This window comes from Notamacropus eugenii, chromosome 2, assembly GCF_028372415.1.
Source record: "Notamacropus eugenii isolate mMacEug1 chromosome 2, mMacEug1.pri_v2, whole genome shotgun sequence".
NCBI classification, from domain to species: domain Eukaryota; kingdom Metazoa; phylum Chordata; class Mammalia; order Diprotodontia; family Macropodidae; genus Notamacropus; species Notamacropus eugenii.
The window spans coordinates 514,726,147-514,753,008 of record NC_092873.1 but is presented as its reverse complement, the minus strand read 5'-3'; the positions used below and the strand labels follow the sequence as shown (position 1 = coordinate 514,753,008).

At 45.2% G+C, this 26,862-nt stretch overlaps 1 protein-coding gene across 3 annotated transcripts; it reads left to right on the top strand.

The window, feature by feature from the left end:
- The first annotated feature begins 8,345 nt into the window (after window positions 1-8,345).
- On the top strand, window positions 8,346-21,872 carry FAM151A (family with sequence similarity 151 member A). Of its 3 annotated transcripts, XM_072649573.1 has the most exons (7): window positions 8,346-8,363; window positions 9,374-9,587; window positions 10,584-10,721; window positions 14,591-14,743; window positions 15,560-15,719; window positions 19,382-19,606; window positions 21,467-21,872. In XM_072649573.1, the coding sequence occupies exons 1-7, from the start codon at window positions 8,361-8,363 to the stop codon at window positions 21,663-21,665; spliced, it is 1,092 nt and encodes a 363-aa protein (XP_072505674.1). In that variant the 5' UTR covers window positions 8,346-8,360; the 3' UTR covers window positions 21,666-21,872. The 3 variants fall into 3 exon arrangements, with proteins under 3 accessions (XP_072505674.1, XP_072505675.1, XP_072505677.1); XM_072649574.1 differs by lacking the exons at window positions 8,346-8,363; window positions 9,374-9,587 and adding an exon at window positions 10,108-10,132; XM_072649576.1 differs by lacking the exons at window positions 8,346-8,363; window positions 9,374-9,587 and adding an exon at window positions 10,157-10,380.
- Window positions 21,873-26,862: the final 4,990 nt, after the last annotated feature.

Sequence of the window (26,862 nt, the reverse complement as noted above, 5' to 3'; positions counted from 1 at the left end):
TTTCCTTGCATAATTCACATTGATCACTAAGTACATCTCTTTAGGATTTCTAGTGTTCTTCATTGCCAACATAAACCTCTCCTTTTCTTCCCCACAAACAAAATGACTAAGCTGTTTTGTTGTGACTCCACTTGGAAGCCACTGTGTCAACAAATTGTTTTCTGAGTTCATGAGGATGTTGCTGTGGATAAGCTGAATGTTGCCCAAAGAGGGCCTTTGGATCCCTCCGTCATTCTGGATGTTTCACAGGCTCAGTCCAGAGGAGACTCATTTTCAGTGACAATGGACACACCCAATTGTGTGAAACTATCAGTAGCCTCTGTCAGTGCCTGGTGGAGTGGTGCCTTCTCTTCCAAGGTATTTCGGTCAGTTTTTTTTTTTTAATTTAATTAGCATGTATAATGAGAATGTTTACCATTTTCTTCCTCCTTTTTGGTGAAAAAAGTATTAAATCTTTTATATGCTCTATTAGTGGTGACAAAGAACTCTAAATTAAGGGGGTACTCATCAATTGGGGAATGGCTGAACAAATTATGTACTTAAACCTAATGGAATATTATTATGCCATAAAAGTAAAAGGAACCATTTTAGAGAATCTTGAGAAGACTTGTATGAGTTGATGCAGAGCGAAAAGAGCAGACCGGGACAGCAATTTATACATTTGCAACAACACAGTAAAAAGCAACAGGTTTGACAGACAAGATCTTTGACCAACTCCATGTCCAAACCTGATCCCAAAGGACCAGCAGTGAAGGACCTCCTGACTCAGGATGCAGGATAAAGCAGACGTTTCAGAATTTGGCCAATGACGTGCCTTGTTCTATTCCAGGATAGTTATTTGTAATAAAGGGTTTATTTTCTTTAGGGTGGGGAAAGTGGGAGGAACAGAAACAAATGTTTGTTAACTGGGAAAAAAATAAGATTTAATGTGGAAAAAACTACCTTTCTAGAGCTCTCTTAGGATAACAAATCCTATGTTTTGGAAATTCTGTAAGACCAGTGCTGTAAGCACTCTTGAATGTTTTAAGCTTTTTCCCGTTGGATTCTGATTGTATTTGATGAACTCATGTCTATAGGGGGCTTTAAGGTTTGCAAAAAGCTTTACAGACATTATCTCAATTGACCCCACAATGATCCAGTGAAGTAGAAACTACCTGGCATTTATAGTATCCTCACTTACAGATAAATGAGTTTCAGAGAGAGAAAGTGATTTGCCCAGCACAGCAGCCAAACAGGAGCCAGAGGCCAGGTCCTCTGACTACCAGTACAGGATGCTTCGCTGCTTTCAAATACAGGACAGCCGCCTCCCATGCGGGAATCTTGCCTCCCCAGCTAGTAAGCTCCCTGTGGGCAGCTACCAAGAGTCATTCTTCCCTTCCTGTAACAATGCACAGGGCTCAGGCTCCAAAAGAGTATTAACTGGGCTGTCCTTTGAAACACCAATTTAGCCCCGTTGGCTATCTCTAGTCTCTTCCTGCTCCATTTTTTCCTCCACATCGTGGTCAAAATGATATTACAGATCTGAACATGTCACTTCCCTCTTCCATAAGCTCCTACTGCCTTTAAGGTCAAACACAGACTCCTTTAACTGACATTCAATTCCTTTCACAAAATGTATTTATAAGATCCTTGTTCTACAAACTGTACCTGGTCCATAGCAGACACTTCATAAACATGTGTTCACCCTCCTCTTGCCTCCTCTCCCTTCCCTTTCCCCTTCCCTAATTTTCCTCTGACCACCTACTTCCCATCTCCCATTGGGTGTGTCCCCTGAAGGAAAGCTTCTCAGGGTTACTTCTATCTGCACCAGCCTGATCTCCATCCTTCTGTAATGAGGAGACTCTGCACTGGAGAAAGTGACCTTCCCTCTGACTTCAGGCCTTCTTCTAGCTCATGCTGCTCTTGTTTCCTAAGGAAAGAATAAGAGGGAAGTGAGTGGGAGCTTCCTTCGCCATTGCCCCATCTCTGCCGGGGGAGGAAGAGACCCCACACACAACCTTCCACCTGCCCATCTGACCCTCTAGCTCACGCCACACTTGTCTCCAGTCTCATCATCAGCCTCCTCTGGGATGTTTCCTTTTGCTTTCCACTCAATGATGAACATTCTTACATTTGGCCATACTTACACATCCCAGTGAAGAATAACATTTAAAAAAACCTGAAGATCTTGACATCTGGTCCTATCACTTCCCTGCAAAAAGAAGGATAAATGGAAGCAGTGTCAGAGTTTTACATACTTGGGCTCAAAGATCAGTGCAGATGGAGATAGCAGACATGAAATTAAAAGCTTGCTCCTTGGAAGGAAAGCTATGGCAAATCTGAACAGCATACTAAAAAGACCTCACTCACTTTGCCAACAAAGGGCCATATAACCAAAGCCATGGTTTCCCCAGTAGCAATGTATGGCTATGAGAGATGGGCTCTAAGGAAAGCCGAGTGGCACAGAATCAACGCTTTTGAATGGTGGTGCTGGAGAAGCCATTTGAGACTCCTTTGAACCACAAGGAGATCAAATCAGTCACTACATAAATTCAGGCTATTCCAGGTCAAATACAGAAGCTGAAGTTTAATTACTTTGGCCACATAATGAGAAGATGGGATTCACGGGAAAAGACCCTGATGCTGGGAAAGATTGAAGGCAAAAGGAAAAGGGGATGGCAGAGGATGAGATGGATAGATAGTGCCTTGGAATTGATAATATTTAATATAAATTTTAGACTTTAATAAGGTTCAAAGTTTGAATTAAGAAGAGCCTGAACCTAATAGTCCCCTATGTTTAACTTAGAGGCTGCCTTTTGATGTCAAGCAAATGGGACTTCCTTACCAGACCCTTCTTCTAGTATCCTAGTGATAAGAGAAAAACACAGATACCTTGGGTTGTAACTTCAGCTTTGTCAACTCTGTTAAGATAAACAACTTCAAAGGCATTCTAGGGAAAGAAGATGCCCAGAGCTTGGGATCATAAAACCCAACTGATGCTACTTTGTTTTCAGTGTGTTTATCTAAGAGAACTCCTTTCTCACGGCAAAATGTATATAAGCCAGAAGATTTCTGCACTGGGTAGCCAGAACATTTCTGGCTCCATAATGCATTATGTTACCGTTGTCTTTAATAGGGAATTGATTAATTAATTAATTAAATCATAAAATGTATGCATTTAGCCTGTTGCCTTTTCTTAACAAGTTTTCAGGTCAACAGAATCAACAAACATGAGGAGATAGTGGAGGCTAGGACAGCCTGCGTCCCTACAAGGCTCTGTGACGTGGTGAAGAAGAAAGACACAGGAGGCGGGAGAGGAAAAGACCAACTCCCCTTTAGTGATCTGAGGCTATTTGTAGACAGAAACTGTAAGGCCACGTGACATTCTGCTTGTCTCCACCCTAGTGATTAAATCAGTCTTATGAGAGTGATTTAATTAGACTGTGAGCCTAGAGGGCATCTATTTTACATATCCCTTGTTTTCTGTAATACTCTTGTTTGTCTCACGGAGACAGCAACATCTGGGGGGCATGAAGAGCCATTCCGGATGATAATAAGCACAGTCTCAAAGAATAGTTTCCCCAAGGTCTACCCTGATCTTGTCAACTGCACTCCACCCTGGCCCTCAACATGCTGTGGTCCATGAGGTCACAAAGGTCTTGTTACAACCGAGAAACTTAGGAGCAGCAACACATGCCAGTGACTCTGAACCCCTGCAGGTCATCATCCAAATCCCATTTCCCATCCCCACCACCTGACTTTTTATTTTTGTCCCCTTTCCACCCCAAAGTCCTAACCAAACATCACCTACTGTGTCCTCTGTTCTACAGGCAACAAACTTAGCTTTATCTTAAATCTTTTCCTTTCTCTCTGTCCTTCCATCTTTTAGAACAAATCACCAAGACCCGGCTCCCTCCTGATGGTAGAACCTCCCTGGCCACCCTTTCCAGTAGTGGCTACACATTCTGTCATTCTTCTTGGCTCACTGGTCAATGTAGATACTCCTTGTTCCCCATGGTCACTACCAAGTTCTCCTGCTACCTTCATCACTGAGTAACCTCTACTCCTTTGAGGTTCATGCAATTCAGATCTACCACCCAATCAAAATCCTGGGAGCTGTGGTCTATAGACCTCTTGATATTCATCAGTGAATTTGGCATGTGACTCATAATATTTCTTTCTTCCACTCCTGCGCTAGTACCAGGAGACTTCAATATACATAATGACTATTTCTCAAGCTAACCCACTTGATTCCTCAGCCTACTCACCTCCCTTTACCTACTCTTCACTCCATCTCAGCCCCATACAAAGATGGTCATGCTCTTGACCTGGCCATCCCCCACAATTACACCTCCTCCATGTTCAAGAATTTTGAAATCTCATTATCTGATCATAACCTATTGCTTTTTCACCTCTCCTGCCTGGTCTTACCAAACCCTACTCTTCATCCACACCATGACCCCCAATTCCTTGACCCCTCAGTTCTCTCCCAGGTCAGCTCCCCTATACCATCCGCTCCCTTTTTTCTTATCCACCCTGACCCCTTGGTGAATCAGTTCAGTAAATAGCAATCAATAGACTATCTCCTCTATTGTCCTCAATTTCTCACTTATCTTCAGTCTCTCCCTCTCTACTGGCTCCTTCTCTGTTGCCTACAAACATGCCCATGTCTCCCCCATCCTGAAAAATCTCTCTTGACCCTTCTATCCCTATCTATTGTCCGATATCTTCTTGGCCTTTTGTAGCTTGAACTCCTGGAAAGGGCCATTTGCAACTGGTGCCTCCGCTTTCTCTTCTCTCAGTCTCTTCGTAACCCCTGACAGTCTGCCTTCTGACCTTATCATTGTACCAGAATGTCTCTCCAAAGTTACCAGTTATCTCTTAATGGCCAGATCCAGTGTCCTTTTCTCCATCCTCATCTTCCTTGGCACCCTTGCAGTTTTTGACCCAACTGATCACTTTCTCCTCCTTGATACTCTTTTCTCCTTAGGTTTTTGAGACACCCCTCCCTCCTCCTGGTTCCCCTCCTACCTCTCTGACTGCTCCTTCTCTCTCCCCTTTGCTGGATCCTCCTCCAGATCATGCCCTCTAACCATAGGTGTCCCTCAGTGTCTCTCCTGGGCTCTCATCTCTTCTCCCTCTATACTACTTCCTTTGGTGACCCTGTGGTGCTGAGATAACTATTAGCACAGTGGTTAGAGTGACGGGAGAAATACCTGAGTTCAAATCCTGCCCCAGTTACTAGCTGTGTGACCTCGGGCAAATCACTTAACCTGTTTGCCTCAGTTTCCTCTATAAAATGTGGACGATAGCAGTATCTACTGCATAGACTTGATGTAAGAATCAATGAGATATCTGTAAAAAAAAAAAAGGCACATACATGGCATAGTGGCACATAGTAGGCACTATATAAAAATGCTTTTTGCTTTCCATTGACTTTTAATGATCATTTCTATACTTCTCAGTTCTCTCTGTCCTGTACTGACCTCTCTGCTGATTTCCAGTCTTGCACCTCCAACGGCCTTTCACACATCTCAGACTGGATGTCCAGTAGACATCTTAAACTCAATATATACCAGACTGACCTTATCTTTCCCTGTAAAGCCTCTTCTATTTTTCAATATAATGTTTTCCCCAATTATCTGTAAAGACCTTTTTTAGCATTCATTTTTAAAAGATTTTGAGTTCCCAATTTTTCTCCCTCAATCCTCTTCCCTCTTCCTTAAACGGTAGGCAATTTGACATAGATTATAGATGTGCAATTATGTAAAACATATTTCCATATTAGTTATAGCTCTGAAAGAAGAAACAGACCAAAAGCAGGGAAAACCTATGAAAAAAATACAAAGCAAGTGAAAATAGTATACTTCAGTCTGGATCAGAGCCCATCAGTTCTTTCTCTGGATCTCTGGATGCGCACGGCATTTTCCACCCTAAGTCCTTTGGAATTTTCTTGGATCATTGTGTTGCTGAGAAGAGCTAAGTCACTGTGTAGAGTGCTCTCTGGTAAACTCTCCTCTCTCTCAAGCTTTTATGTTACTGTAACAGGAAATACCATCCTGTCAGTCCCCCAGATTCTTTATCAAAATCTCACCCTCTACAGGAAGCCTTTCCCAGCTCCCCTTAATTAGTGCATCCTGGCTCATCTCCTATCATTCTGATGACTATCTGGTCACTGGATTCAGATGGCTCTGGAGGAGAAGTGAGGCTGGCGACCTGCACAGCCTTCCCCCATTTCAAACAAAGTCAAGCGCAAGTCATGTCATCTTTTCTCTGATGGCATGGTCTTCTTTGGCAAAGAAGGACAAACACAATCCTGTGAGTAGATGCAGCTGGCTGAATGAGGACCCAGCTAACTGGGTAACACAACTCCTCTTCTCCTGTCTGCCTCCCCATCCCCTTTCCTCTCCTCTCCAAATAACTGTAAATTTGGATGGCAAAAAGATGCTGAGTTGAGATAGGATTTACTAGCCCCTTCCCTTCCCTTCTTTCCCTTCACTTTCTTCTGTTCTGTCCTGTCCTGTCCTCTCCCCAAAGCTTAAAACTACTGCACTCTGGAACCGAGAAGCCAATGGGCCCCTGCGTAAGGACTCCTCTTGACCCTCCTAAATTTAGAGTGATTAACAATAGTAACTGTGGTTTCCCACCCAGCCTGATGACTTTCTTTTTCTTGACCTCATTAAAGGGGCCATGCCCTGGCTATTTCTTAAACAGGTCTATTCAATGAATGGGTGTTGTCTCACCCTAAGTAAGTACCTGCAAAGATCTTGGCCTAAAGGGCCCAAGGTCTCCCAGTGCATTCTGGGTCATCTCCAATCATCTTGATGAATATCAGGTCATAGGATTCAGTTGGCTGTGCAGGAGAAGTGAGGAGGCTGGTGACCAACACAACTTTCCCTCACTCCAAACAAAGTCAAGTGCAAGTCATGTCATCTTTTCTCTGATGGCATGGTCTTCTTTGGCAAAGAAGGACAAACACAATCCTGTGAGTAGATGCAGCTGGCTGAATGAGGACCCAGCTAACTGGGTAACTCAACTCCTCCTCTCCCATCTACCTCCCTCTCCCCTTCCCCCTCCTCTCCAAAGGACTGTAAATTTGGATGGTGAAAAGATGCCCAGTTGACTTGGGTTTTACTGGCTCCTTTTTCTTCCCTTCTTTTACTTTCCCTTCCCCTCCCCTCCCCCTCTCCTTCCCTTCCCTTGACTTCTCCTACTTTTCTTCTGTCCTGTACTGTCCTGTCCTCTCCCCAAAGCTTAAAACTACTGCACTCTGGAACTGAGAAGCCAATGGGCCCCTGTCTAAGGGTTCCTCTTGACCCTCCTAACTTTAGAGAGATTATCAATAGTAACTTGTTTCCCACCCAGCCTGATTACTTTCTTTGTCTTGGCTTCATTAAAGGGGCCATGCTCTGACTATTTCTTAAACAGGCCTATTCAGTGAACGGGTGTTGTCTCACCCTAAGTGAGTGCCAGCAAAGACCTTGACCTAAAGGGCCCATGGTCTCCAAGTGCATTCTGGGTCATCCAGTCATCCTGATGAATATCTGGTCACAGGATTCACATGGCTCTAGAGGAGAAGTGAGGCTGGTGACCACAATTTGCATAGCCTTCCCTCACTCCAAAGAAAGTCAAGTGCAAGTCATGTCATCCTTTCTCTGATGGCATGGTCTTCTTTGGCAAAGAAGGATGAACACAATCCCGTGAGTAGATGCAGCTGGCTGAACAGGGATGAGCTAGCTGGGAAACTCAACTCCTCCTCTCCTGTCTGCCTCCCCCTCCCCTTCCTTCTGATGGGGTTCAGACTCTGTGAACCTCCCTGAACTGCCCTGGAATCTTCTCACTTTATGTGGCCTTTTGTATTCACATCTTTTTCCCTTGACATAGCCTGGCCTTTGATTGCTTGCTACCTGTGGATTATCCCACCTGCTTCCCATCCAAGCCCTCCATTGTCTGATATCTCCTGATTGCCTCTAGCTGTTTCTAACCCTTGACCACTCACCCCAATGTCATTGAGTTTTTCCTTGAACTTCTCAAGACCCTCCCCCAATCCCTCCTCCAGTCACCCTAGACTCCCAGACCAGCCCCAGATCCCTCCTACAGTCTTTATGTTTTTAAGTTCCATCTCACATCCATGAACCCGCTCAGATTTAATTGAGCTCTGATTCTGTCTAGCTGAGAGTCTATCTGCCCTGGTTGTAAATACAAGCATTACAAATGCTTAGGCTCCTTAAGAGTCAACCCAATATGGCGAATCTTTAATAAACTTTGTTTTTCTTTGGTTCAAAGAAGTATTGAATCGAATTCATTCAAGCAGGACCCAGCCTGCCGGTGTTTCGGATCCCCAGCACCCCTCAGATCTCAACACTTCTCCTCTCAAAAGGATGGTAAATTTGGATGACTAAAAGATGCCCAGTTGACTTGGGTTTTACTGGTCCCTTCACTTCCCTTTCTCCTGTTCTGTCCTGTCCTTCCCCAACCTGTAAACCTAAGGTACTCTGAAACTGGGACTCCTGCCTGAGGGCTCCTCTGGACCCTCCTAGCTTTAGAGTGATTATCAATAGTAGCTTTTGCTGGTTCCCACCCAGCCTGATGACTTTCTTTTCTTGGTCTCATTAAAAGGGCCATGCCCTGGCTACTTCTTAAAACAGTCCTATTCAATGAATGGGCGTTGTCTCACCCTAAGTGAGTACCTGCAAAGACCTTGGCCTAAAGGGCCCAAGGTCTCCCAATGCATCCTGGGACATCTCCAGTCACCCTCAGGAGTATCTGGTCACTGGATACAGATGGCTCTGGAGGAGAAGTGAGGCTGGTGACATGCACAGCCCTCCCTCACTCCAAACAAAGTCAAGTGCAAGTCATGCATTCATTTCTCTGATGGCATGGTCTTCTTTGGCAACAAAAGACCAACACAATAGATAAAAATAAGAGTCAAGCACCCTATCACATAGGGAATGCATACATTCCTATCTGCATTTGATGGATGGTGAAGTGACTTGTCCAGCCTCTTGAAGTCTATGAGGGGCAGATTCAGGCCTTCTGCCTGGTAGAGCATTGTAGGGTGCTGTCCAATGCTGCCAAATTTAAAGGGCTGGAGGATATTTGTGCAGCTGCCAGCCACCCCTCCCCCATGCCTGCTGCGCTTTCAGGATCCTCCAGCCCCTTTCTCTGCCTACTACACTGCCCAGCTACAGGGCAGGAGACCCAGTGCAGATGCTTTTCCTCTCCTGATAGCCTGGCTCACTGTGGGTCAAAGGACGGTGCTGTCTAGGGAAGGGCAAGGGGTGGGGAATCTGGATTTTCTGCTTGACCTGAAGGTTAAGAGCTGGGAAGAAGGAGGGGCCTCCCTGTTCAGTGCTCTAGGCTGAAACCAGGAGCTCTTTCCTTCTCCCAACAGCCCACAGAGTCCCTGGATTCCCATTCATCCACTCCCCAGCCAGAGAGGACGCTATCTGCCAGAGAAGCTAAGCCAAGGACCTTTGCCAAGCTTCCAGTGGAAGGGGGCGCCATGACTTGGGGAAAGGCCTGGGCAATTGCAGGTGTAGGGGTGATGATATTGGTCGCCATAGTCCTTGCTGTCACCCTCACCCGGGGCGGTGGCTCCCAGCCAGGTAGGACATGCAGGCAAGGGGATCTCCACACCAAAAGCATTCTGGTTAGCTCAGATCCTGTTCTTTCCCCTCCCCAAGGCTCTCCCGCCCTTCACCCCACCTGCTTGGCTCAGGTGCCCTCCTTCCTTCCCACAATGCGCCTGACGTTAAGGGTGAGGGGGCCCAAGTTTTGCCCCGGGGTGCCAAATGAGAGGGAAGCCAAAGTACTGGCAGTTCTCAGGGTGAAGGAGCAAAGGCAGGAGTCTCCCAGGTCTCTCTCTTCCCACCCCCTGCCTGCTGCAGCCACCTCCCCTCAGGTGCCCTCAGAGCCATGGGCCCCTTTAATGCCTTCGACCCAAGCAGAGATTGGCTGCGCCTCCCCCAGTGTCAGAATCCCAATCTGGAGCTCTGGATTCCTTCCCACCAAAGTTCTGATTGGCTCATGGACACTTTTTAATCTCTTCCTCAGCTTTCTATCTGGCAGAGCTCTTACTGGCCCCAGGCCTCCTCCTTCCCCCTTCCCAGGATGCCTCCCAGCTCATGATCCTGCCCCCTGCAATCTCCCAGTCAGTCCAGTTCTCATTAGCTTATCCTCCTTCCATCTCCTTCTCCAGGATTCCGCCCAAGTGCAGCTCTGATTATCTTAGGCATTCTCCTCTATTCTCCAGACACTGCAAGATTCTCCTGGCTTAGGTCTCCTTCTAAAGCCCTCTGCTCTGGGCAGTATCTGACTGGCTCTGCCTCTTCCCTCCTGTTACCAGGTTTTTCTCCCGGCAAGCATTTGATTCACTTCATTTCCTTCTTCCCAACAAAGGTTCATGCAGCCTTGGGTCCCTCTCCCCAAGATCCTTCAGTCCCAGCCACAACTCAGAAGGGAATTGCCCAAAGTGAGAGTGACTTCATGGCAAAGCTAAGACTAGAACCCAGGTGTCCTAAGTCCCAGGTCAGGGCTCCTTCCTCTTAGGGTCCCCAGAAGTGGCTTCCTAGACTAAGAACAGGTGATTCATACGTTCCCAGGGTGTGAGAGCTGTCGCCCAGATGGTGACATGATAGACTACCTCCTCAGCACTGGACACATCAGCCACAGGGACGGCCTGTTGGTCACCTGGCACCACGCTGCCAACTTCCGGAGCGAGATGGAGGCAGCCCTGAGCAGTGAGATCCTCAGAGCCCCAGCCCTTGGAGTGGGAGCTGCGTGGAGGGAGTTGGGCTGGACCTCAGGGGAGGGAAGTGGAGGAAGAGGGAGGTGGGCTGGACCACAAGGGAGGCAAGGGGGAGGGGGAAGGAGATGGTCTGGACCTCAGGGGAGGGAGGATGGGAGGGATACCCCTTTCAATCAGTCTCAAGAGACCAAACCCTAGAGACAGAGTTAAGGGACTTCGGGATAGTCTTCCCTCTTTACCCTGGAAAAAACCCAGGAAGCGTATTAGGGGCCTCCGGGCTCCTCTTCTCTCTCCTAGCCTGATTCAAGATCCCATTTTCCAACTGATTCTTCTCTCTTCCTACCAATTCTCGGGAAAGACTGTGGCTTCATTCATTTAGAATCTTGCAACTAGAAAGTCAGAGCTGAAAGGAGCCTTCAAACAAGACATGTCAGGACTGGGAGGGGCCTTAGGACAGGGGTTGTCAGGGGTGTGAGAAGGGATGAGGAAGGTTTGCCCTGAGAGTGACCACGGAATGAAGCAGTAGCACAGAGAACACCAGAACAGTCGGGCTGGGTGGGTTTTCCTAGGACTTGGGGGGAGCCTCTCCTGATAATAGGAGGGATCACTTTGCCTTGGGCAAGGACATAATGCTAGATTGTTATTGAACTCTGGCTTAACTGAGGGGAGCTTATCTCCTGAGATAAGGAGGTGCTGAGAAAGGCAGCGTCACTCCTATTTCATCATCCTCCTTAAGAGAAGATGTGCAGACAAATGTGAATCTCAATTCAGGGCCACTGAGAAGACACAGAGTGGTCTGGTGGCCAGCCCCCTAGCCCACGAATCAGGGAGTCTGGATTCTCAGTTCTTCCACTGCTGTGTCTGAAATCTTAGGCAAGTCTTTTCTCTGTAGGCCTCAGTTTCTTCCTAAGGAAAAAACTGGAGTTTGGACTCTGGGCCTTTGATAATAACATGAGAACATCTTATCATTGTCTCCAAGGAAGGCAGCAGAGATATGAGCTAGTGGGTGAGAAAGAGCTTTTAATAGAAGGACCGAACCCCAAAGGTGGAAGGGACCCCAGGGGCCAGCTGATCTAACCTGTACTGGACCAGGAATCCCCTTTAATATTATCAGACAAAGGGTCATCCACTGTGTGAGCCACACCAGGGAGGAGGAGCCTGCCCTTCCCGAGGCCCATTCCTCGTACTGATACCTTCAATTCTGGGGAAGTTTTTTCTCACATAAACCTCCATTTGCCTGTCTGCACTTTCACCCTTTGCTCCTTGTCCTGATCTCTGGACCAAGCTGACTTTGATTTCTAAATTTTTATTAGGCTTTTCTCCAGGCTAGGGCTGGGCATGGTGTTAAATAACTTCTCTAGGGTCACCCGGAGGCAGAGCTTGAACCTGGGTCTTTTTGGCTTTGAGGCTAACTCTCTTACTCACCACAAAAGGCCTCCTGCTCCAGGCTGGAGTCTATGCTGGATGGAAAGACACACCACTCTGGTATCCTTGCCAAGAAAACCCCAAATGAGGCCATGAAGACAGACACGATTGAATGAGACTATGCTTTCTTAGGTCAAAACCAGAGACTTAGAAATCCTTTTATACTCTTCTATATTCTTATACTCTTATAAGATTTAGAAATCTTTGAGAAAAACAGCCTCAGTTGCCTCAGCCCTGGGACCAGCACCAGCTTGCCCTAGGAGAGACCCTTCTCAGTGTTTTTCCTATGAGGAGGGTTTCTTTCCTTATTCCTTTGCAGAGTCTGAGACAGAAGGCTTGTGGACCCTAGCCAGAGACTCCTCAGCTCACATACTGACATCTCTGGACACACAGGGGTCTTCTTTTTTTGCAGCTAATGACCATGGGCTTCACCTTCCCTTTGACCTGACAGTCCTGCTTGCTGGGCTTGGATCACCCAGGGGTAACCTCAATCTAGCCAAATGGTGCAAGGACACAAAGTGCACTTTAAATGCTTACTTGCAACAAAGAAGGATTTAACATTCCTCTTCTCACCTTCCGGTCTCTCACCTCCTCCTTTACTTGCCAAGGTCTCACTAGATGAAGGGACTTTGTGCCTCCATGGATTCCCTTGAGACCTCCCTGAGAGCAGGAGAGAACAGGGAACAGACTGTATCTGGAACAAGGGTTGGCGCTAGGGTTGGGGGAGAAACGTCTCTCTGTGTGCATCCCCATTTTAATCTCTGAAGTTTGAGCTAGACCTATACTCATGAAAGTTGCCACTCACTTAACACAGCCAGCCAAGGGGCCTGGGGTTTCACAATCCCCTGGTTTTGTAATTCCAAAAAAATTCTTCTCCTCTCCCATGTAGATGAGTGACTAGGGAAAGGCAAAGAGATGAGGCAGGGGACAAAGGTCTCTGCTGTCCTTCTAAGCACATTTCCTGGACTTTCATATCCATATATGGTCAACCAAAATGTAAGCTCACCCTAGCATCTCCCAGACTCCTTCATAATGATCCTGTGAGGGATAGAGGACAGATATTTTTATCCATTTTATATTAAAGAAAATGGAGGCCAAAAGGATGGGTGGTTAATCCATGGTTTAACATCTGAGTGTCAGCTGGGGTATGAACCAAGTTCAGCCCTTTTTTCACTATCATGCCATCTCTTTAATGGGGACTTGTCAGTATATGAGAGTCAGTTGGGGAGTGAGAGCAGAACCTTCCCTGAGGTAGCTCATGACATCAACCATTGAACTGACTCTTCCATTCTCTACCTCCATGCTACCACATTGGTGATCCCAGCATTCCTGGAAGATGCTCCCTCTTGATCTCCACCTCTCAGAATCTCTAGTCCCCTTTGAGGCTAGATTTGGGTGAGACATCTTACAGAAAGCCTTTCCCAGCTGTTCTAGGGTTCTTGCCCTCTTCCAAATGCCTTGCATTTCCTTATCTCTGTCCACACTGTCCCCTAGAAGAGTGTAAGTTCCCTGGAAGTCTGGGCAATTTTTCCTTTTTGTCGTTGTAACCCTAGTGCCTTGCATAGGATGCCTGCTCTTTCTAAAAGTTGGTAAATTAAATTAAATTGGTCAGAGTTCCTTCAGGGCAGGTAGGAGCCTTGAACCACAATTACCAAGTGCCAAGTTAGGGAAGAGAGGGAGGCATCTTTGTAGGTTTTTTTGTTCAGTTGTGTCCCTCTCTTCACAACCCCAAAGGGGGTTTTCTTGGCAAAGACACTGGAGTGGTTTGCCACTTCCTTCTCCAGCTCATTTTACAGATGAGGAAACTAAGGTAAGCAGGGATTAGTGACTTGTCCAGGGTCACACAGCTAGGAAGTGTCTGAGGCTGGATTCGAACTCAGGTCTTTCTGATGCCAGATGGGGCACACTTTGCCACCTAACTGCCCAAAAGGATGTTTCATGGTCATCTAACCCAATCCCCTCATCTTACAGAGGAGGAAACTGAGGCCTAGAGAAATTGATCTAAGAAGTTATGGATAATAGTAGAACTTCCTCTCTTAGGAAGATGATCAGATGAGATAATGTATGTGAAACCTCTCCATATGTTCACTATTAAGTGACTTGCCTGGGGGTCACACAGCTAGCAAGGGTCAGAAGGATTTTCACCCAGGCCTTCCTGACTCCAAGTCTAGCACACTGTCTCATACATCACATTTGCCTCTCGGGATCTTGGGTCTATGTTGTATGAGAATTTCAGACTGATTCAGAGAAGTAGATGGAACCTAGTAGACTTTTGTGGGAGCAGCAGAACCCCTTAAATCCCACATCCCGCCCAGATATAAGACCAGCCATCTATCCCCATTCCAGTAGGCCTCCCTACTCAGCAAGGCTATTCAAGGTTGGGAGGTGAGCTATGCTTCTTGGTCCTCTTTCTCTGTGTTCCCCCTTGGGGCCCAGGTGACGTCATGGTATTGGAAGCAGATGTCAATGTGGAGGGGCTGTACACAGCCAACGAGACAGGTGTCCCAATCATGGCCCACCCGCCTGCCATCTACAGTGACAACACCTTGGAACAGTGGCTGGAAGCCGTGTTGACCAGATCTAGAAAAGGTAAGAATGCTAACCTCTCAACACAGTGGCTGGTGCATAGTAGGCACTTCATACCTATCGATTGATGGATGCATTGATTGCCCCTGGAGCTTTCAGTGCTCAGACATCATCCCCACATAGTCCACTAGAAAGAGTTCAGCTGAGAGAACAGAATCCCAGGTGCTCTATAAGATCGTAGATTACTTTTACAAGTCTGCAGTTGAGGAAGATTGGAGTCCAGAGATACTATGGTACTTGTCCACGGCCACACAGAAAATGCGCGCTGCTGCTTTTCTACAACATAATATTTTATTTCTAGTTCTCTCCTTAACATTCTGTGTAAGGCTCTTTTCCTTCATCTTTTAAGTGGGGTGAACACCTTCAAATGAATGAATCTGGTGAAAGCCATTTGTAACTCATGAAGCATAGTAAAAGTACAAAAAGTTATTGGCATCCTACTGATGATGTATTTCCTATAATTAAACCTTTCCCTCTGACCTCCCCCACCTCAGGTCTGGGAGGGGCCTGAGAACATAGAACCTAGAATGTCAGCTGGATACTAACATAGCACTTTAGGGTGTATGAAGTGCTTTACATGCATCATCTCATTGCGTCTTCTCCATGGTACATGAGATGGTTACTACAAGTACCATTATACCTACTTTACAATGAGAATAATCTGCTTGTGGATTCACCCATAGTGTCAGAGGAGGGATCTGAACTCAAGTCCTCCTGGATTCCCAGCCCAGTTTTCTTTCCACTGCTTGGCTTTCCAGAATGGAGCATTTGAGGTTCTCTTACCCCTTCAGAGCCCCTTCCAAACCTTCTCTTTGTCAGGCATCAAACTGGATTTCAAGAACATCAAAGCAGTTGGCCCTTCTCTGGATCTCTTGAGGAATCAGACAGAGGATGGAAGAATTCAGAGGCCTGTGTGGATCAATGCCGACATCCTGGATGGCCCCAATGTGCCCCTCCCAGTTGCTATCAATGCCACAAGGTGAGTCAGTCAATGGCTTCTCTTCTCTCTGAATGCATCGAGAGTCTTGGCTGGATCTCTCTCCTTCCCTTCCCCTCCCCCTACTCTAGACTATTAACCCACTGGCACGAATCTGTGGGGAAGGCTCAGGAATCAGAATTCAAGGATTCAGGGGCACACATTGCCTTCCTCGGTGATTCTGGGAAATGACCACCCACAAATCTTTATTGGGTGTCTATCATGTACCCAGACTTGCCTCTCTCCCAGAAGACAAGGTAAGGAGGCTTTCCAGGATGTCATTCTACTTTCTTATGCTATCAGGGTGAATTAAATGTTCCTTGAAAAAAATGGAGGGAGGACTTCTAGGTACAGGATTTAAGAAGTAGCTCATTCTATGAAAAGAAAAGAGGAAAAGGACCTGAAATGGGAGAAGGCCACAACTATTAATGCAAGGAAATCTGAGAAAGAAAGAGATAACAGGAACATGGAAGCTAATAAATAGATCTGGGGTCCTTTGTGTCTGGGGTGGGAGGAGAGCTGGATTCTCTAAGGAGGAAGCACCAGCTTCTCACAATCTAAAGAAAGATGGGATGGATTCCAAAAATCCATCAGGAGAGAAGTCAAAAGAAAAGCAGAACTTGTCCTCAACTAGACAACCATGGGACATCTAGCAGCCTCCCCGAGAATGTGCTGGAGAGGGGGTGGGGCACATTTGAGGGCATTTCAGTGAGTCACCTGAGTATAATAAAAGGTGTTGGAAAGCTAAAAGTGATGGTCAAAAATCAGAAAATCTGTAGTTCCTCCAGCCATTAGAAGGCAAGAGCTTCAGAAAAGGCAGGTTCGGGAAGTGAGCGATTGGTTAAGAAGATGGTGTCAGACAATGATGGGATTTCACTTTTGAGTCATAATTTAAAATAGAATGATGGATTCTTGGCCAAGGGTGAAATATCCCTAACAAGGACTGGGAAAATACACTTTTCTGGAGTTCTTTAAACATAATCAAAATCACTGTCAACCAACAAGCATTTATTAATCAATTGTTATGCTTCAGGCACTGTCCTAAGTGCTGAGAACATTCCATGAGCACCTACTATGTGCCAAATACTAGAATGCAAATACAAAAAAATTAGGAAAAAATCCCTCAAGAAGCTTATACTCAGTCAAGATTTGTCAGGGCTCCTGAGGAGGATACCTTCATCTACAATTACACCCAGAATAAATAGATATAAGATAACTAGAAAAGAAATACAAGATAATTAGGAAGGGAGGAAACTAGTATTTGAAGAGAAAAGGTGAAAGGCAGAACTGGGTGGGTGGGGAGAGGTGACCACCAAGGTGGACGGTGGGAAGGACAGTTGGGCAAGGGAATTGAGAGGGGCAATGGGACACCAAATGGGAGGAAGAGAAGCCAGTTTAGCTAGACTGTAGAGCAGAGGAAGGAGGGTGATGTATAGTGGGGATGAAACTATACGTTGGGGCCAAATTGTGAAAGGCTTTAGACAGTCAACATGCATTTAATAAGCACCTACTATGTGCCTGGTACTGTGATAAGATAATGATACAAACAGCAGCAAAAAAGAAAGACCATCCCTACCCTCAAGAAGCTCACATTGTAATGGGGGAACCAGCACATAAAAGGGAGCTAAGAAATAGGGGTGGGTGATTGGGGGAGGGGATCAACAGTGGAGGAAAAAAAACCCAGGAAGTCAGGAGCTGGCCCTAGAGAAGAATGGTGTGTTGAGGGTGGCTTGGGCCTTAAAATGGAGGTTCCAGGAGGGAATGATCATTCATAGGAAGGGACCACAGGGGCAGAGGGATCTGCCAAAGCAAGAAGGCTGTGGGAGGAAAAGAATCTTTTTTGCATTAAAATGCAAAAGAAGCCCTCCCACTCCCCTATCCTTTAAGGGTCAGACTTGCCTGGGACTGAATCTGAGCTTGGCTCTAGTCCAGAGCCAGGGGTCCTCATGGGAAAGAGGGCCCTCTTTGGGATGTAAATCTTACAAAGCCAAATACAGGGTTAATGGGGGTGGGGAAGACATCAGGAAAGGCTTCAGATGGGAAGTAGCCCTTGTTCTGAGGTTTGAAGGGGGTCCAGGCTTGCCAGAAGCAAAGGTAGGGAAAGGAGAGCAGATCAGGAAAGGGAGGTGAAGGAGGAATATCCTCACCTGTTTAAAAATAGAAGGGGACACGAATGCCCTGTGTGCAGAAGGACATGCCCAGGTTAGCCGGATTACAGGACACAGAGGGGAACACCAGTTGTGAAGGGCTTGAAATGTCAGGCAGGGGTTGGGACTTAACTCCCAGAGATAGCAGGGAATCACTGGAGCTTCTGGAATATAGCACTGGCACAAACAGACCTGAGCTTCAGAGAATTTGAAAGTGGAGTGGAAGGGAGGGGAGACACTGGTGCAGGGCTCTCAATCAGGCGCTTCTGCAATAACCCAGGTGAGAAGGTGATGAGGGCCTCCATCAGGAAGGCGACCTTAGGAGGAGAGAGAAGGGCATGCATACAAAGGATGCTGTGGAGATGGGATGAAAGGACAACTGATTGGTTATGGAGATGCTCCATAACATGGTGGCTGGCACATAGTAGGTGCTTCATAAACGCTTCCTTCCTAACATCTTTCCTTTGTCCTTCCTTCCGTCCTTTCTGATTTCCTTCATCCTTCCTTTCTAGCATCCTTTCTTTTTTCTTCCTTCAGAACTTTTCTTTTTTCCTTCCTTCCTTCCTAACTTCTTTCCTACTGCCTACAGTAGGTGAAGGAAGATGAAGGATTGAAGACTTAGAATTAGCAAACTTGAATAACTGGAAGGATGGTGGCTCTCTCAGAAACAAGGAAGTTGGGTGTAGTCTCTGCTGGCCAAGGCGAAACCTCTGGTGGTATAGTGGATCAAAGTATTGTGCTTGGAGTCAGAAAGACCTTAGTTCAAATCCCACCTCAAATACTTGCTAACTGTGTGGCTCTGGGTAAGTCACTTAACCTCTGCCTCATTTTCCTCAACTTTTCCACCTACCTCCCAGGGTTATGAGAATTAAATTAGATTATATTTGTAAAGCATTCTGCAAACCTTAAAATATTGTATAAATACTAACTATTATTGTTGAGTTAGAATATGAAAGTGAAGAATACACGTTATTGTATTACCTGGCTATGTAGGACTGTATCTCAGAAGAGAGATGAGGGTCAGATATGTTGGTTTGGAAGTATTTTAATAAGAGTAAGAAGAAACCAGCTAGAATTTAAATGGCAATTTAAGGTTTGCAGAGAACTTTCCAGTCATGTGATCCTCACTACAACCCTGGGAGGTAGGTTCTATTATTCCATTTTACACAGAAAACTGACTCTTGAGAGTAGTTAAGTGACTTGCTCAAGATCTCACAGCAGGTAATTATCCAAAGCATGATTTGAACTCAGGACTTCCTGATTCCAAGTCCAGTACTCTATCCCAAGGCCCACAGGCCTTGATGGGATTGCCCAGAGGTTGTTGAAAGGACAGAGTCTGGGAAAATGTTGATTCATAGGGAAAGTGATGCTACTGCCCAGGAATGTGGCAAGACATTGCAGGGAGATCAAGAAGGATGAAGACTGAGACAATCACTATAACAAAGAAGACCAACCCCTAGGCTTGAAGAGAGGGAAAGCCTTGCCCAGGTTCCAAGCATTGTCTGCTTCTCTTTCTAGGTTCCTGTCCCTGGTCCAAGAAAAGTACCCCAACGTCACCCTGTCTCTGGGCTGGACCACTCTCTACCTCCCCTTCACTCCCAATAGTACCTATACCCAGAAGATGATTGAGAAGATGAATAGGCTGGCGGAGGCCTTGCCACAGAAAGTGACATTCCCGGTGCGGGCAGTCATGGCGAGGGCTGCCTGGTCCCATTTTAGCTGGCTCCTGAGTCAGTCTGACAGGTGAGAGGGGGAGGCCCCAATCAGCTAATCCATGAACATGCATTAAGTGCCTACTGTATACTAGGCACTGTGCTAAGCACTGGGGACATGAGCACAAGAGTAGACCTGATGGTTGTTGACACAGCCAGCTCTGGGGCCAGGGAAGGAGCAGAGCTGGCCACAGCCAGACTGCATGGCACTACCACTACTGGCCATTAGGGGCAGTGTGTAATTGGGCATTTAAAGAATTAGAGGAGCATTGTACCACGGAGGTGGATGGGACGCCTCCTGGCACTTCAGGTTGTCTGCAAGGTGAGGGGCAGATCTAGGTAAGCCTGGGGGTACATGGCCACATTCTCTGAACTCCCAAGAACGTTTCCCTGACAGGAAAAGTTTCTATGAGTCTGCTTCTTTTGATTCATGGAAAGGCAGCCAGGATGGCTCTGCATCCCTTTCTCCCCCAGGCATCTGGAAAGCATCTCTAACAAGGCACCTGGCTGACAGCCCCACAGCTGGTATTCTGAGAGGCAGTGTGGGACAGTAGATAGAGAGCTGGTGTGAATCTGGGTTTAAGTCTTACCTCTAGATGATGATGATGATGATGATGATGGTGGTGGTGGTGGTGGTGGTGGTGGTGGTGGTGGTGGTGGTGGATGGTGGTGATGATTTTTAAAACAATACAGTGAAGGTGAAACATTGGAGACCAGCTGTGAAAAACTTTAAGCAGTCAGTCAACTAGCATACGTATTAGGTGCTTACTATGTGCCAGGCGCTATGCTAAGATGGAAATAGAAAAAAGGCTCTCAAAGAGTTCGCAGTTAAAAAGCAAAATGGAGGAGTTTATATTTGATCCTAAAGGTGATAGGGAGCCACTGAAGTTTATCGATTAGATATGCTGCAGCTCCTCCTGCTGCTGCTGCAGCGGCTGCCATTTATATAGTGTCTCATGAAATATTTATCCCCTGCATCCCAGTTATCTTGACTTTTGTCCCACCACTGGACTTTGATGACTCTGAATAAGAGAGCAAGGCTGACTATTTGGGCAACTTTGCCTCACTTCTATCCAAATTTTGTGAGTCAAGACATCACCCTGTGAGGTCATTTGTAAGTTTGCAGATTCCTTCACAAATATCTCATTTGATCATCACAACAACCCTTGGAGGGATTATAGACATTATCTCTATTTTACTATTGAGGAAACTGAGGCTCAGAGCCATTCATCTATTGTTACAGCTAGTAAATATTGAAGCTGGGATTCAAACCCAGGTCTCTCCTGATTCCAAGCCTGGCATACTTTCCAGTGTTTCTTATTGACCCCATACCACTGAGGTAAGGTAGAGGCTCAGTTATACCATTGTATAACTGTGTAACTTAGGCAAGTCATTTAACTTGCTTATACCTCAGTTTCCCTGTCAGTAAAATGGGCAGTCCCATCTACCTCACAATCCATGAGTTTCTTTTGTGGTTTGAAGACCCTCCCAGCCAGGCCCCCATCCTCCTCCACCGTTATTGTCAGAGTTAGGTCTTCACATAAGGTATGTGCACTTTGGCATAGCAGCTTGTAATGATGCAGCCTGCCCCTGGGGTATTTGACATGTGGTTATAAGAAAGATTTGTGAGGCTGCAGAGAGAGCGCATTTGTCAGGGCTCCTGAGGAGGATTGTGGGATTTGGAGCTGGAAGGACCAAGTCCAACCTCATTCTACAGATGGAGAAATAGGGGCCCAGAGAAGTTGCCCATGGTTGCACAATTTGGAAGTGTCGGGGGTAGGATTTACATCCAGGTCTTTGGACTCCAATTACACATTCTTCCCACTGTTCTCAGGTGTGGGCTTCTGGGTGAGAGGATTCTGTGGTTGATGTAGCTCTCTCCTAATTCCAGGTACAGCGTGACCCTGTGGCAGACCGCCTCGGACCCTGTGACTATGGATGATCTTCTTTATGTACGGACACACTCTGCCCCACACCAAATCTACTATGACATTTTTGAGCCCACCCTGTCTCAGTTCAAGCAGCTTGTTCAAAACAGGTCTGGCTCATCCAGGGGCTTACCTAACAAGTGGCAAAGGTCTGAGGGCTAGAGAAAAGTAATTACATCATAAAGCAGATTCATTCCATCTCTTTTCTATATCTTGTATCGACTTGATTGTCATTGATTTCTTGTCTCCCTAATTAAAGTATAAGCTCCTTGAGAGAAGGAATTATTTTTGTCTTTCTTTGTATCCACAGTACTTAGCACAATGTCTGGCATACAGTAAGTACTTAATAAATGCTTTTTGAATGATTTATTCACTTTTCTTGATGTCATTGATTATTAGAAAGTTATTTCTTACAGAAATCCCAATACTGATTCTCTAAAAACTGCACTCCACCCCATACCCACCCACCTCTTTGCTCCCAGGTAGAACTATGACTCCTCCATTCAGGACTAAGGAGAACCAGTTTAATCCCTTTACAAAATTCCAAATATTTGAACACAATTATTCATGAATCTTCTTCAGACTTACAGTAAAACAATACTCCATCACATTTATAACTTGTTCAGCCACTCCACTGCTGATGGGGATCCCCTCAGTTACCAAGTTTCTGCCACCACAAAAAAGAGCTGTTATAAAAGTTTTGTACATATGGGTCCTTTCCCTTTTTTTATCTATTTGGTATATAGACCTAGTAGCCGTATCACTGGATCGAAGGCTGTGCAGAGTTTTATAACTTTTTTGGGGGCATAGTTCCAAATCGCTTTCCAAAATTCCTGTACTAATTCACAGCCTTCATGAATAGTACATTTAATGGACCTCTTCTCCCACAGCCGCTCCAGCGTTTATCATTTTCCTTTGTCAGCTTTGCCAATCTGATGGATATGAGGCAGTGCCTTTGTATTTCTCAAATTATGAGTAATTTAGAGCAATTTATATGGCTGTTAATATCTTAGATTTTTTCCTCTGAAAAATGCCTATTCTATCCTCTAACCATTTATCATTTAGGGAATGGCTCTTGTTCATTCAAATATGAGTCAGTTCCCTCTCTCTCCCCGTGTGTATGTGTGTGTGTGTGTATTGTGTGTTATATGTATATAGAGAATCTTACATATAATCTTAGAAATGAGACCTCTATCAGAGAAACTTGTTGCAAAGGTTGCCTCCCCAGCAACCCCAGTTTTCTGCTCCTTTTCTCATTTAGTTATATTAGTTTTGTTTGTGGGGGGAAAACTTTTTTTTTTTATTAATTTATTTAACTTTTAACATTCATTTTCACAAAATTTTGGGTTCCACATTTTCTCCCCTTTTGTCCCCTCCCCCCACCCCAAAACACCGAGTGTTCTAATTGCCCCTGTCTGCCAATCTGCCCTCCCACCCTTCCCACCCCTTCCCTTTGGAAGGCAAGCAATTCAATATAGGCCAGATCTGTATAGTTTTGCAAATGACTTCCACAATAGTAGTGTTGTGTAAGAACTAATTATATTTCCCTCCATCCTATCCTGTCCCCCATTGCTTCTGTTCTCTCTTTTGATCCTGTCCCTCCCCATGAGTGTTGACCTCAAATTGCTCCCTCCTCCCCATGCCCTCCCTTCCATGATCCCCCCCACCCTGCTTATCCCCTTATCCCCCACTTTCCTGTATTGTAAGATAGGTTTTCATACCTGAGTGTGCATTTTATTCCTTCCTTTAGTGGAATGTGATGAGAGTAAACTTCATGTTTTTCTCTCACCTCCCCTCTTTTTCCCTTAACTAAAAGGTCTTTTGCTTGCCTCTTTTATGAGAGATAATTTGCCCCATTCCATTTCTCCCTTTCTCCTCCCAATATATTTCTCTCTCACTACTTGATTTCATTTTTTTAAGATATGATCCCCTCCTCTTCAGTTCACTCTGTGCACTCTGTCTCTATGTGTGTGTGCGTGTGCGTGTGCATGTGTGTGTGTTATCCCACCCTGTACCCAGATGCTGAATAGTTTCAAGAGTTACAAATATTGTCTTTCCATGTAGGAATGTAAACAGTTCAACTTTTGTAAAGTCCCTTATGACTTCTCTTTGCTATTTACTTTTTCATGCTTCTCTTCATTCTTGTGTTTGAAAGTCAAATTTTCTTTTCAGCTCTGGTCTTTTCATCAAGAATGCTTGAAAGTCCTCTATTTCATTGAAAGACCAATTTTTCCCCTGAAGTATTATATTCAGTTTTGCTGGGTAGGTGATTCTTGGTTTTAATCGTAGTTCCTTTGACTTCTGGAATATCCTATTCCATGCCCTTTGATCCCTTAATGTGGAAGCTGCTAGATCTTGTGTTATCCTGATTGTATTTCCACAATACTTGAATTGTTTCTTTCTAGCTGCTTGCAATATTTTCTCCTTGACCTGGGAACTCTGGAATTTGGCCACAATGTTCCTAGGAGTTTCTCTTTTTGGATCTCTTTCAGGAGGGGATGTGTGGATTCTTTCAATATTTATTTTTTCCTCTGGTTCTAGAATCTCAGGGCAGTTTTCCTTGATAATTTCATGAAAGATGATGTCTAGGCTCTTCTTTTGATCATGGCTTTCAGGTAGTCCCATAATTTTTAAATTGTCTCTCCTGGATCTATTTTCCAGGTCAGTTGTTTTTCCAATGAGATATTTCACATTATCTTCCATTTTTCCATTCTTTTGGTTTTGTTTTGTGATTTCTTGCTTTCTCATAAAGTCATTAGCCTCCATCTGTGCCATTCTAATTTTGAAAGAACTATTTTCTTCAGTGAGCTTTTGAACCTCCTTTTCCATTTGGCTAATTCTGCTTTTGAAAGCATTCTTCTCCTCATTGGCTTCTTGAACCTCTTTTGCCAATTGAGTTAGGCTAGTTTTCAAGGTGTTATTTTCTTCAGCATTTTTTTGGGTCCCCTTTAGCAGGGTGCTGATGTGTTGTTCATACTTTGCTTGCAAGTCTTTTATTGATCTTCCCAGTTTTTCCTCCACCTCTCTATCATGATTTTGAAAATTGTTTGGGCTCTTTAAGACCTTTTCCCAGAACTGATCCCATTGAGTGGGCTGGGATGTAGAAGCACTGACTTCCGTGTCTTCCCCTGATGGTGAGCACCACTCTTCCTCATCAGAAGGGAGGGGAGGAGAAACCTGCTCACCAAGAAAGTAACCCTCTATGGTCTTGGTTTTTTTTCCTTTTCTGGGCATTTTCCCAGCCAGTGACTTGACCTCTGAATATTCTCCTCACACCCACCTCGCCTCCTGATCCTCCCAGCCCGTGCTTGGGGTCTGAGAATCAAATGCTGCTTCCCAGCCTCAGGGCTTTGGGCGGGGGCAGGGCTGCTATTCAGTGTGAGATTAAGTTTAGGTGCTCAGGTCGGGGCAGTGCCGCCTCACAGGCTCACTTCCCTCAGGGAGTTTATGCAGAGACCTTCAACAATGGATCCAGGCTCCTGCCTGCTTGGGGAGCCCTGGTCTGCTCCCGCCTCCGCTGTTGCCTCCCGAGGGGGCCTGAGTTATGGGGGCACCCCACTCCCCTCTCGACCCACCAAAGAGACCCTCTCACCGACCCCTGTCACCTGTGGGTGGAGGGACCCGCGTGGCTGCTGGAGATCCCATCCCTGAAGACTGCTCAGATCTTTTCCTCTCGGTGCCGCAACTGCGGCAGGGCTGTACTCAGCTCCCAGTCCCGGTGCCCAGTCCGCGGCGCGAAGGACCTTTTGCGAGAGGTTTGCAGGTCTCTCCGGAACAGAAATCTCCCTCGCTCCAACGTTCTGTGGCCTCTGGGTGCAGAATTCGCCGTGAGTTACTTCTTTGTAGATGTTCTATGGGTTGTGGGTTCGGAGCTATGTGTATGTGCATCTTTCTACTCCGCCATCTTGGCTCCGCCCCCCCTGGGGGGAAAACTTTTAAGTTTTATGTAATTAAAATGACCATTTTACTTTCCATGGTCTTTTTATTTGCTCATGAACTCTTCCTTTATCCATAGATCTGACATGTAATTTCTTCCACTTCTGTAATTTTTTTATGATGTCTCCCTGTGTGGTTAGCATGTCCCCATAGGAGCTGTTCATATTATATGCTATGCCTAGTTTCTCCCATACTGCTTTCAAGTTTTTCCAACCATTTTTGCCAAATATTGAATTCTTACCCCAATATCTGAGATCTTATGGTTTATCAAACCCTAAGTTCCTGTGCTCTTTTTGCTTCTTTAAGTTGTATACCTAATCTGTTCTACTGATCAACTTATTTCTTGCCTAGTACCAAATTATTTTGATGACAACATCTTTGTAATGCAGATTTAGATCTAAGGACCTATTTGTACAAAAATACTTATAACTTTTTGTAGTGACAAAAGATTGGAAACTGAGGTGACACTCATCAATTGAGGAATGACTGAATAAATTGTAGTATATGATTGTGATATAATATAGAAGAAATGAAGAGTAGGACAGTTTCCAGAAAAAAGCTGGGAATATTTATATGAGCTGATGCAAAACGAAGTGAGCAGAGCCAGGAGAAAGAACTGTGTGCACAGTAGCTACAATATTGTAATGATGATCAACTGTGAAAAACTTAGCTACTCTTATCAAGACAATTACCTAAGACAATTCCAAGGAACCCATGATGACATACTATCTACCTCCTGAAAGAGAATTCATGAACTCTGGATGTTGATTGAAAAATACTTTTTAAAAAAATTTCTCTACTAGTGTGTGTGTTTGTGTGTATGCATGCTTTCTTTTGCAATATGGCTAATGTGGAAATATGTTTTGTATGACTTCATATGTATGTTTCAAAGTCATATTGCTTGCCTTTTCTATTCCCATTACAGATAACTTTGGCTCTTCTTTTTAAATAGAGACAATCATTTTAGGGGAGGTACCATTATTCTTATGCTTTCTGTCTTTTTTTTAAGCAGGAATACATGTGTCTTGTCAATACCTTTTTCTGCATTTCTTGATGTTATTTTATTTTTATTGCTTTTGTTATTAAGATAGTCAAAGTGGCAGGAGGGAGGGAGGGAATTTGGAACTCAAAAAGAATTTTAATGAATATTTAATGAAGTAAATAAAAATGTATTTTACAGAAGGAAAAGTATAGTTTGAGATGTGGTAACACCAGGTGTCTAGGTGTCTCAGTGGATGAGCTCCGGACCTAGAGTCAAGAAGACTTGAAATTTGACTTCAGATACTCACTATCTATGTGACACTGGGTAAGTCACTTAACCTCTGTTTGCCTAATCCACTGGAGTAGGAATAGCAAAATATCTTTGCCAAGAAAACCCCATACAGAGTCATGAAGAGTAAGGCATGACTGGATGACTGAACAA